Source organism: Eleutherodactylus coqui, chromosome 8 (assembly GCF_035609145.1).
Source record: "Eleutherodactylus coqui strain aEleCoq1 chromosome 8, aEleCoq1.hap1, whole genome shotgun sequence".
Classification (NCBI taxonomy): Eukaryota; Metazoa; Chordata; class Amphibia; order Anura; family Eleutherodactylidae; genus Eleutherodactylus; species Eleutherodactylus coqui.
The window spans coordinates 80,799,882-80,813,120 of NC_089844.1; the positions used below are offsets into that span (position 1 = coordinate 80,799,882).

General features: G+C 41.3%; 1 protein-coding gene across 9 annotated transcripts in view; it reads left to right on the forward strand.

Moving 5' to 3' along the window:
- Positions 1-2,673: 2,673 nt before the first annotated feature.
- LOC136576552 (sodium channel protein type 2 subunit alpha) overlaps positions 2,674-13,239 on the forward strand; it is a 138,666-nt gene continuing 128,100 nt past the window's right edge. For all 9 annotated transcript variants that reach the window (XM_066575914.1, XM_066575917.1, XM_066575920.1 and 6 more), the window contains exons 1-2: positions 2,674-2,940; positions 5,642-5,760. In XM_066575914.1, coding sequence (XP_066432011.1) covers positions 2,674-2,940; positions 5,642-5,760 — 386 coding nt within the window. The remainder of the gene's footprint in view (positions 2,941-5,641; positions 5,761-13,239) is intronic.

Here is a 13,239-nt window from a genome sequence, read left to right on the forward strand (position 1 = left end):
GACCTAACAACTTTAGTCTATGGGTCAGTACTAGAGATGAGCGAGCATGCTCACATAAGTCAGTTACTCGAGCAAGCCCCGCTCTCTTCTCAAGTAACTGCATTCTTGTCCGAGCGTGCTTGGGGGGTGACAGCGGGTAATAGCGGGGAGTAGCGGGAGAGAGAGTGAGAGAGATATCTCTCTCTCTGCCCGCCCCCCCTGAGCACGCTCGGACAAGAATGCAGTTACTCGAGAATAGCAAGGCTCGCTTGAGTAACTGACTTATCCGAGCGTGCTCGCTCATCTCTAGTCGGTACGATTACTACGATACCAAATTTATATAGCTTTTTTTTTTTTTACAAAATAAAATATCTTTTGGCGAAAAAAAAAATTCTGCCATCCACTGCTTTATTATGCCGTAACTCTTTTATTTTTCATTCAACATAGTTGTGTGAGGGCTCGTGTTTTGCAGGATGTTCTGTATTTTCTATTGGTGACATTTTGGAGTAAATATCACTTTTTAAATGCTTTTTGTTACATTTTTCTTGGAGATGGGGTGACCAAAAAAAGCGCGATTCTTGTGTGTATTTTCTTTCCTTCACCGTGCAGGCTAAAAAATGCATTACTGTGGTAGACTGGACTAGTTTTTGAACACAACTATACCAAATATGTTTTAGGGGGCGGGGGTTAATTTGGAATTTTTTATTATAAATGTGGCAAAGTTTTTTTTTTTAAACTTTTATTACCTTTTATTTCTTTAATGAATAATAAAAAATTTTAGAAACTAAATTTTCCTTTTTATTTTAAGAACTTGCGATGGTTTGGTCTTTCCTACAGTATGATGTATTACCACAATAACTGTACGTCATGGACTGTTAAGGGGTTAAAGTTTCATTTTTCTTGAAAGATGTTTCAATAAATCCTACAATTGTAGTGATTACCACTAGAGATGAGCGAACATACTCGCTAAGGGCAATTACTCAATCGAGCATTGCCCTTAGCAAATACCTGCCCGCTCGGAAGAAAAGATTCGGCTGCCGGAGGCGGGCAGGAGCGGCGGGGGAGAGCGGGGAGGAACGGAGGGGAGATCTCTCTCTCCCTCTCCCCCCCCCCCCCTCAGCCTCCCCTCTACTCACTGCCGCAACTCACCTCTCACCCGCGCCGGCAGCCGAAACTTTTCTTCTGAGCGGGCATTTACTCGATAAGGACAATGCTCGATCGAGTAATTGTCCTTAGCGAGTATGCTCACTTATCTCTAATTACCACTAATAACTGAAAGAAAAACTTTGAAGCATGAATTATTACTATTATTTATGTAGCGCCATCAAATTCCATTATGGCTTAGAAAGAATAATGGGGCTTATCTATTATGACCTGAATGCCAGAATTTTGGCATCTAAAAGTCGCAACTTTGGTCATAGACTTAATATAGGAACTTTGACCTTGCCGAACAGTCTCTCAATGTATCAAACTCAACTTTTATGATTTTATTAGGGTGGTGGGGAGAATGTCTCAACTCTAATGACACAAAAATCATCCACCAAAGGTCACGCAAAGGGGTCAAAGTCTGTAGGCTTTTTTAATATTAGATTGTGTAAAAGAGCAAACCATGTAAACATGTCAGGTGGAGGTGGTGGCGGAGTACCGGGAGAGGGATTCTTTAGACCAGGTTATACATTTGTCGAGAGAGTTTAGATTATCAATGATTGTTTTTATGCTTTTAGACTTTGAAAATGCTGGATGAAATTTGGGTGTCCTGAGAGACAGGTGCATGCGAGAATAGTGTGAGGGCATGATGAGAGTAATAGAGGGCAGGTTGTCATCAGCAGATCAGAGACTGTGTGTCAGGAGTTTTCTTTGAATTAGTATATGGTGAATGATTAGTGTTCCTGCAGATGAAACAGATTTTCAAATGTTTTGGTACCATTAAATTAAAAATTAGCATTAAGGTGACACTCTGGTTTTAAGAGAAAATTTGTCCCGGGCCCGGAAGGGTTGGGCGTATTTTACCTGTATTTGTTCTTCTCTGCTATCTGTCCAATTTGCTGTTTTCAGTCCTTGTTTCCAGCCATTCCAGATGACCACTGAAATTTTCTATCTAGCTAATGTATACTTGTTACTGCGCTCTGCTTGGCAAGTGCTCATCACGTGAGCAGCTCTGGCCAATCAGAGAGCAGGTATAGTGCATTAGTAGTTAAATGCTACCAATGCACTATGATGATTAGGTGGTCTGAGGATTTCACCAGCCATCTTTGATGGAATAAAATGGGACCTGGTCCAGCGGACAGCAGAAATGATCAAATGCAGATAATATTCCCACTACCCCCTACGATCCTGGGACAGAACTTTGTCCTGAAGTCGGAGGGTCATTTTAACAACTGAAAAGACAACTGGGCAAATCCAGGGTGAAATGCTACAATATATTATATTATAATTGTTCTTGCCAAGGAGAGAAGATATTATAATGCTATTTCAATAATAATAATTATATTATTAATGGTCGTCCATGTCCAGTATTACCCAGTCATTACTCATTTCACAAGCGTTACAAACATCTTCATGCTTTATTATTCCATACTGAGGTTTCAACAGGTAATTGGTCCTTTTCTCTACTGACCATTCTATTTTCTTCTCATTGCAGTATTCCATTATGAAAGGAGCTAAGCAATAAAACAAAAGGTGCAGGATGAAAAGATGGCGCAGGCACGACTTGTACCACCAGGGCCCGACAGCATACGCTATTTTACCAGGGAGTCTCTTGAAGCCATCGAGAAACGCATTGCAGAGGAAAAAGCAAAAAAGCCCAAACAAGAGAACATTATTGACGATGATGACAATGGCCCCAAGCCAAGCAGCGACTTGGAGGCGGGTAAAAGTCTGCCGTTCATATACGGCGATTTACCTCCGGGAATGTCATCAGAACCGCTGGAGGACCTAGACCCGTTTTATTTGACTCAAAGAGTAAGGTCTTCTTTCTTGCTGCTTGATATTGTATTTTACTTTACAAGATATTTTTTCATCTCTAGCGCACAACTTGTTTGTAACTTGTCAAGTGGCCACAATTTGAAAAATACATTGTAATGATGCCATCAGAGGCATTATAGTGGCAGGTGGCAGGTGACACAGCTAAGGATTTGTCCCATTCAATTAACATCAAGGTCTTGTGGGAAGAAAAAGGTCTTCAAAGGTCTTTATCGATATCTTCTAAGCTGTCACAATTCCTTTTAAGGGAGACTATGGTTTGGCTGATTTCAGTTCATTTGCATACTTTTTCCAATGGAGCATTGCCTGAAAATAAGTCTCCATACACAAGTTGAGTCTTTTCGACAAAACCAGATTGCATGAGGTTTTGGGAACAATGCCTGAGGATTCACTACTGAGATGTTCTGAAGATAACAAGTCCTGTTTATGAAGCCCTGGACACCAGAATTCTGGCATTCAAAAGTCGCAATTTTGATGCTCCAAAACTGTGACTTTTAGGGCATTGTGCACTAGCACTTCTTCAAAAATGGTCAGAGCCCTTCATATTTAGGGTGAAGTCAGACTAGTTTTTCTTTTTGCATGTGCCTATGTACGCAAAAAAAAGCACGTCTGATATAACCATTGGTTCCCTATGTAGTGTTCAGATGTCTGTCTTTCACAGGAGCAAAATACTCGCACTTGCGAAAGATAGGACATCTGTGCATCGGGAAGGTCCGTGCTGCGTGTAATATATCCCTGCAGGGAGTCCCTTCATTACTGAACACTGTGACAGCACTGTTACAGTGTTTGGGGACAAGGGGACTTCCTGCGGGGATGAAAGAATCCTCTGCCACAGCTGTGGCCAGGTCCCAGCTAAAATTTGCATTTTCTTGTCCATTCACATAGCTGGGTGTGGCGTATATATGCTGCAGCCCGGAATTGCATCGGCTAGCATAAATCTTCTCATATACTTCTAATGGCTCAATAGAGCTAGCCTACATAATTTAGCAGCCCTAGCCACTGCTAAACTCCCTCCCTTTGCCGGCAACTCCCATAGAAGCTTATGGGAGCCGCCAGCTGATGACAGACAAATGATAGAGCAATACCAATTCTTTTTCGGCCATGTCAAAACATTGGCCAGCGTATTTGTCCACCAGTGCCCTATCTTCACCGGCCAGATGTTTTTCGCGGCTAATCGGCCATGTGAACAAATGCATTGGAATCCAATGCTTCCGATGGTCGCCAATTTTTATCGCGGCTAAATTAGCTGCATAAAAACGCTCATGTGAATACGGCCTAAATGTTCGGTCGAAACCGAGCCGATGACTGAAAAACAAATGAGAATTGTTCACTTTTTATTTATCATTCATTTATGCAGGCATAAAAATCATCATTGGCTCATTCACTTATCATTTGGTTTAAACACCGCTCATTCAGTCCTTCTCATTCGCTTATAAAGCCAAAGTGAAAGACTGAATGATTTTGAATGATTCTTGTTTGAACAAGAGCGAAGAAACTAGTGGTGACATCACTTGTTCATTCAAATGGGAATCGGATTGTCTAAAAGAACCCTTGTGCCCAGGGGCGTAACTATAGGGGATGCAGGGGATGCGGTTGCACCCGGGCCCAGGAGCCTTAGGGGGCCCATAAGGCCTCTCTTCTCCATATAGGGAACCCAGTACTATAAGTAAAGCATTATAGTTGGGGGCCCTGTTACAAGTTTTGCATCGGGCCCAGGAGCTTCAAGTTACGCCTCTGCTTGTGCCCCTTTTACACTGGACGATTCTCCTTTGCCCAAGTGAACGAGCTGGTGGCCTCATCACCAGCTCGTTCGCGCTCAGGCAGCATCTTTTGACTGCATGATTCTCGTTTAGAATTGTGCAGTTCTTACTAGCCATTCAGTGTTTCACATCCCTATGTGAAACACTGAACAATCAGAGTTTAAACTGCCCAACTAGTGGACGAACCAGCGCTGATTTTTATGCCGTCTGGAACTGAACGACGAATGGGAAGCAATTCTTATTCGTCATTCAGTCGTTGGCTGCCTTTACACTGAACGATTATTGTTCAGCTTCGCTCGTTTGAACGATTTTCTGAATAATCATACGGCCGCCTGAATATGGCGCCCTGAATCAGAAAGTGGCCTGATCAACAATCTTTTCTGACGTCAAAAGTAGGAAACCAAGTGGGAAGGGGGCTTCAGACAGGGTATTAGCGCATGAACCAGTCAAAATTATTTTTTCTACCATTCAAATTTCGGCCAGGTAAGAAAAAAAAAAAGAAAGGTCCTGCCCTATCCTTTCCCACATGTAGTATTACCAGGCGAGAATCATGCTACGCAAAAGGAAACTATTGAAATCACTAGTTTCATTTCATCACGTTTTGCAATTTTCACGGTCGCCTAACGGGACACAAATGTGCCCGTGTGTTTAAGCCTGAAGAGAAACAAACTGAAGAATGCGTTTTATTAATGTTTTCTGCCTTTAGAACCCAACAGGAAAACCGAAAAAAATGAATACTGAGGTGAACATAGCCTGATCTAGCCAGCCGGCTCAGTAGCTCACCCAACAGGGTGCAAAGGTTATTTTAGCAGTACAACCTCTTATCTCATATTTGTATACACAAGATAATGCAGAGAATATTGAATATTCTTGACGTTTGTCATTGCTATGTAACTAATTGTTAATTTCTCTTTTTACAGACTTTTATAGTATTGAATAGAGGGAAGACACTCTTCCGCTTCAGTGCCACGTCTGCCTTGTACATTTTAACTCCTTTCAACCCCCTTAGAAAAATAGCTATTAAGGTTTTGGTACATTCATATCCTTTTATTGATGTTTATTATGGTGCTCAAAGATAAACTTTCTTTTGGTTATAAATCGGCTTAGAAGTTTATGCAGCAGAGGTCAGAGAGGGGTTGGGGCCTGAGCTGTCAGACGAGCTCCCTCATGGATCTGGCAGCAACAGCCTTCTGCAGCTTGCTACATACTGTGATACATAGATAATGTAGAAGGAAATGGTGCAACATTGGTAATCAAATCCTAGTGAGAAAAATGCTTTTCAGTCAAAACTACACATGCTTAAATCGACTCTAAAGTCCCAGGGACATAATTTGTCCAAGGACTAGAGTAGGAAAGTTAAATTGCCTGGTGCCATCCTATTCCCAGTTCGGCCATTGATCTACCTGGTCTTGGACCCTCTGTTCATTCTTACACATGGCCATAGCATTACTGTCACTACTTGATGCACACTATGCATCGAAAGTTAGTCATTGCATGCTGCTTCCTGATTGGCCAGTGCTCCTCCCATGAGCAGCATTGGCCAATCAGAGCAGAGTGTAATGTCATAGGCTACCAATGCATCAGCAGGGCTCAGTATGCATCTAAGAATTGCTGTTGCCATCTTGGAGGGGCCCCAGAAGCAAGTGGATCAGCTACTGACCCAGGGAAAGGATGGCACTGGGTAATATAGTTCCCCCCCCACCACCACCACCACCAAAACCACCTCCAGTCCCAGGTCAAATTTTGCCACAGGGGAGCATTATGTTAAAAATGTGCTACGTCCGTTCAGAGTTTATTCTACATGGCCTATATAGATGTAAATATCAATGTCCTAAAAGGAGCAATATACAGACTAGTATAAAGACAACAAAATACAGATAGACAAAATGTATAGTAGCCACTTTATGTAGTACAAATGCAATAAACACTAAATGGCAAATAAGATACATAAGTTCAGGGAATAGACTCTGACCTCACAAACAAGGAAAACCCTACTTATAAGCAGAGAGATCGCCCTAATGAGGACGGCCCCATGTCAGGAACCCATGGGCAACCCCGACTCTCCCTAGATGATAACAGGGAACAGTGGAAAAGATGGCACACAATATAATTCCACGTAGTACAGGGACAATGATATAACAACATTCCAACATATAAGTAAAGCAGTAGATAGGCTTATCTTTATAGAGGTCCAAAACTGAGCCAGGTGCTGCCGATGAGACCACCTTGAGATAGAGTGTCTTCAAACAGGAATCAGAATTGTCACCGTAGCAATGAAATCCTTTTTCAACTTTAATGAAACTTGTCACCGAAAGGACCAAAAATAATAAAACTTAGCTTTTATTGATTTTTAAATAATAAAAAGGCGTCCTTATATTTTCTCATATGTGCTAAAAGTCACACAATAATTAAAATCAGTAGGGCTTAGATATATAGATGTACACTGCTCTGTCCCAACAATCTAGGTGCATTGGCCAGGAATCGAACCTGGGCCTCCCGTGTGGCAGGCAAGAATTCTACCACTTCTACCACTTTTGTATTCCCTGATGTCTTTTTCTATCCAGGGTTACTCAGATTTCTATTTGTCAATGACTTGCACCACCAGATGTTTATTAAAGTGTGGTGAAGCACTCACTGTCAGTGACCTTGAACACTTTTAATTCTCTATCACAGGGTAGGCCTGATGTCCTCTGATTAGTCACGGTACAGTGATGTCTGTTAATTTACAGTCAGTAATATTGTACCTGACACACACATTTACTAGTACTGTCGTCCCATTTATAACAGTTGCTCATTAATATTGCTTGGGTCGTATTTGTTCTTATTATTTCTAGAACAATATTGCGGTGATTGATTTATATAGAAATCACCCCGATATGTCACCATTAGGTGTTAAGTCCGGAGTATGTTTTTGTATAACGCAGACCCAAGCTTATATTGGCTTGATACTCTATGGTATTCCCTTATGCCTATGACTGATCGCATGAGCCATTCATTTCTTATGGCTCATGTGATTATATACCAAGGTTAATTGCAACCAGACGACAGTTTCAGTGATTATCAAGGATAGAGATAAGTTGTTCCAAATAATAGTGTGTTTTCAATATGTTCTCTCTCCTACTTATACATAGGCTCTATTCCGGAGAGATGATGCTCCCACTTGTATAAGTGATTATTACAGGTAGAACGTATATAAGATGAATAAAGACAGTGGCTGCATTAAATGGAACAGCTGCAGTATTCATCTATGAGCTACTCATCCTTCAGGATTTAAATAGCTGCAATAAAATGCTCTGTCCCAACAATCTAGGTGCATTGGCCGGGAATCGAACCCGGGCCTCCCGCGTGGCAGGTGAGAATTCTACCGCTTCTACCACTTTTGTATTCCCTGATGTCTTTTTCTATCCAGGGTTACTCAGATTTCTATTTGTCAATATGTTCTCTCTCCTACTTATACATAGGCTCTATTCCGGAGAGATGATGCTCCCACTTGTATAAGTGATTATTACAGGTAGAACATATATAAGATGAATAAAGACAGTGGCTGCATTAAATGGAACAGCTGCAGTATTCATCTATGAGCTACTCATCCTTCAGGATTTAAATAGCTGCAATAAAATGCACATAGATAGTTTGGTGGTAGCCCAGAATGAATTCTAGGCTATCACCTATATCCAATGCCCTTTTGGATAAATCTCTGTCTCTGTATATGCAGTCTGTTGTGATGCACCAACAGCTGCTGACTAGAGTGATAATGATAGACTCTGTCTGTTATAGTTGTAGTTGTATATGTCTACGTGGGTTGCATTATGATGAACATACAACCCCCACATAGATTAGTTCTTATGGAGAGAATCGGCCCATGGAACCTATCCCTCCCTCTCCATCTACGCGTTTCCACAACCTTGGAGATGGTTGCTTCCTCAGGATGGAGCTAACCTAACATGACCAGCCTCTCAGGCTGTCAGGATGTAAAATGAGCAGAGATCTCTGCTCATTTTACATCCTGACAGCCTGAGAGGCTGGTCATGTTAGGTTAGCTCCATCCTGAGGAAGCAACCATCTCCAAGGTTGTGGAAACGCGTAGATGGAGAGGGAGGGATAGGTTCCATGGGCCGATTCTCTCCATAAGAACTAATCTATGTGGGGGTTGTATGTTCATCATAATGCAACCCACGTAGACATATACAACTACAACTATAACAGACAGAGTCTATCATTATCACTCTAGTCAGCAGCTGTTGGTGCATCACAACAGACTGCATATACAGAGACAGAGATTTATCCAAAAGGGCATTGGATATAGGTGATAGCCTAGAATTCATTCTGGGCTACCACCAAACTATCTATGTGCATTTTATTGCAGCTATTTAAATCCTGAAGGATGAGTAGCTCATAGATGAATACTGCAGCTGTTCCATTTAATGCAGCCACTGTCTTTATTCATCTTATATATGTTCTACCTGTAATAATCACTTATACAAGTGGGAGCATCATCTCTCCGGAATAGAGCCTATGTATAAGTAGGAGAGAGAACATATTGACAAATAGAAATCTGAGTAACCCTGGATAGAAAAAGACATCAGGGAATACAAAAGTGGTAGAAGCGGTAGAATTCTCACCTGCCACGCGGGAGGCCCGGGTTCGATTCCCGGCCAATGCACCTAGATTGTTGGGACAGAGCATTTTATTGCAGCTATTTAAATCCTGAAGGATGAGTAGCTCATAGATGAATACTGCAGCTGTTCCATTTAATGCAGCCACTGTCTTTATTCATATACGTTCTACCTGTAATAATCACTTATACAAGTGGGAGCATCATCTCTCCGGAATAGAGCCTATGTATAAGTAGGAGAGAGAACATATTGAAAACACACTATTATTTGGAACAACTTATCTCTATCCTTGATAATCACTGAAACTGTCGTCTGGTTGCAATTAACCTTGGTATATAATCACATGAGCCATAAGAAATGAATGGCTCATGCGATCAGTCATAGGCATAAGGGAATACCATAGAGTATCAAGCCAATATAAGCTTGGGTCTGCGTTATACAAAAACATACTCCGGACTTAACACCTAATGGTGACATATCGGGGTGATTTCTATATAAATCAATCACCGCAATATTGTTCTAGAAATAATAAGAACAAATACGACCCAAGCAATATTAATGAGCAACTGTTATAAATGGGACGACAGTACTAGTAAATGTGTGTGTCAGGTACAATATTACTGACTGTAAATTAACAGACATCACTGTACCGTGACTAATCAGAGGACATCAGGCCTACCCTGTGATAGAGAATTAAAAGTGTTCAAGGTCACTGACAGTGAGTGCTTCACCACACTTTAATAAACATCTGGTGGTGCAAGTCATTGACAAATAGAAATCTGAGTAACCCTGGATAGAAAAAGACATCAGGGAATACAAAAGTGGTAGAAGTGGTAGAATTCTTGCCTGCCACACGGGAGGCCCAGGTTCGATTCCTGGCCAATGCACCTAGATTGTTGGGACAGAGCAGTGTACATCTATATATCTAAGCCCTACTGATTTTAATTATTGTGTGACTTTTAGCACATATGAGAAAATATAAGGACGCCTTTTTATTATTTAAAAATCAATAAAAGCTAAGTTTTATTATTTTTGGTCCTTTCGGTGACAAGTTTCAAACAGGAATCAGAAGTCAGACAGAAATCTGACTGGGTATAGACAAGACTCAGCATTCAGACATAAATCTGACCAGGCTCAGACAAGAAACAGACAAGACTCAGACAGAGAGCAATCTGGCCAGCATGCATGCCCAGGCCAAACTGTAGAATAGTTGGCATCCTCTAAGTCTGAGCAGGGATCGAATGAATGTGCACAGACAAATGGTGATTGGCTGACTGAGCTAATCCTCTTTTCAGCCAACCAGTCTACCAAGACCCGTGTAGAGAAGTGTTCCTCTTTGTGACTAGCACCAGAATGAGAGAGCATGCACCCTTACTATGAATGGTGTATGAGATTAAAACCTGGACTATCGTACCAGGCTGAGGAGTAAAAAAAAAAATCAAGTCTATTTTTGAAGGGATAAAAAGCAAAGAGGTGATGGGGAGGATGCAGGGGATGCCGCATGTTGTGAGAATGCACTGCAATGTTCTGCTTTATATTATAAGAGGAGGCAAAGTATAAAGCTTCAAGTGAATGTCCACCCTGGAATACCATTTGATTCTTTTTAGTCTAAAAAGTTTTCAAATTTTCCACGGATTCATTTCTTAACCCTTTAGTGACGGCCAATGCACCTTATTACTAACCTCTCCTATGAGCTTTAAACCTGCACATACATCTTTTTAAGGCAGTGGTTTGGCTGACCACTGCCAGCCAAGGTCCTGCTTTAACTGCCTGGAGCAGAGAAACCTCAGATCCTGTCAATTTAACCCCTTACATGTCACAATAGCAACTACAGCATGTAAGCAGATGACAGAGAGAGGGCTCCTCTCGGCACCCGTACGATCATCCCTTATTGCGATATCTAGCATCAATGGGTTCCCGTGGCAGCTGGAGGTCTGAAAAAATCCTGCATGTCTGTCATGTAACTCAACCTATTATACCTTCCCTCTAGCAGGGTCTAATAGGCTGCTGCCATAGGTATAGTGGAATGCACTATATGAGTAATGCAGTGCACTATCTTAGCGATCAAACAATCATATCAAGTCCTTTTGAGTGACCAAACAATAGTGTCCAAAAAGTTAAATGAAATTTAAAAAAAAAAAAATCCAGTTACAAAAACCCACATTTTTCCACACAAACGTTTTTTAAATTGATAAAACAGCCAAAAAAAAAAACACACATAAATATCATTGTGCTCGTGACATCAAATTGTGGCTGTTTTATGTCACAATTGTAGCAGAAGAGGATTAATAAATATGCCCCAATATGCCTTCTACCTGCAGCTGCTAATAAGAGGGAGCTTAGGAGCAAAGGACTTCTACTTCTCCTTCCCACTGGATCCACTTTTAGCCAAGGCTAAAAAAAAACTGCATAAAAAGCTGCTGCAAATTCTGTGTCCTTTTAAAAAAAAAAAAACTCCAATGAGGGAAACCCGAGCTCCAAGTGGTCAGATGTATTACCGTCAATAAGAGAACATGAGAATCTCTGTAGAATCGAGCAAAAATGGGAATGGTATAGCAGTGTTGGATTAACAACTTCTACCTTTTCCTTTAGTATTAGCATACATAGTAGAACACAAAAACAGGATTCACGAACGATGATTTATGTGTTGCTAAGAATTGTCATGTACTAGAAGTGTCAAAATGAGGTGCAACAGTAATAATAATGATCAGAACACTACTGTTCTATGCATTACTTATCCTAGATAATGAGCAAAATCCTAAAATAAGCTCCTTCAAACCTACTATTTTATATCCAGATCTCCTTACGGGAAGTAACATAACCAGTGTAAATGTCATAAAATTCATCACTATACAGTAGCTATAACCTGACAGTTAGTAAAGACTTACAAGCCAAGGCATGGATTTAGGAAAGACAATGACACAGCCTGTTATATACTCCCTGACACATTGCATTGTGATCAGGCTTTACACTATAATTCATCTTTCTATAGTCTGTATGACTGCTGGATATGTTTTCCTTCGGGATATGAAGTTCCAGCATTTTTAACAACTAGCTATATATAAAGGGGTATTCCATGCATTTTTACGCCTTTTAGTACCGATGAGCTATCTTCAGGATAATTCAGCAGCAGTTGAAGGACCTTAGGCGATCTCCTGATCTCAGCCCCCAACACTCAATGCAGTGGACTAAATGTTGACGGCTTCATCCGCATTGGGGTTGGAGCTGAAAGTGCTATAAAAGAGATAGTTTCCATTGATTTTAATGGGAGCAAAGCCTTGTATTATATTTCTGGCTCTGACCCTGGGGTTCTATACCATCTATAGTGCTTCCAGCTCTGACCCCAATGTAAACACTCGGCCCCGCTGCAGAGTCTGTGATCAGGTGATCGCCTGAGATCCTGGGGGGCAGAGTCCTGCCAATCAACTACAGATGACCTATACTGAGTATAGGGCATTAGTACTAAAAGGGGTTAAATGCCCTGAATACTCCTTTCAAGTATTAAAGTCATATCTCACTCTTGCAGACACATGGGAGTGCCCATGGGATCAATATGACCAAAATGTGCATAATAGAGTAGACACTCAGCCTTTTTCATTACATACATTTTCATTATGATGCAACAAGGGCTAAGGGAGTTGTCTTATCACAGCTGGTTTTGCTGAAGTAAAGCCTTCTCTGGCCAGACATTTCCCTTTCTTACAGAGTATTACGTTTGTGTGGGCTAGTGAGCACTGGGCCCACACAAACGTTACCGAGGACAAGGAACACCAGGTGAAACTACCACTGATTAACACCTCTCCCTATCTTCTACAAAGGTAGATGACCAAGGACCTACCTGAGCGAGGACATCATCCAAATAAGGGCAGGCCAGCGGTCTTCGAATCTGGGTCCTTTCTGCC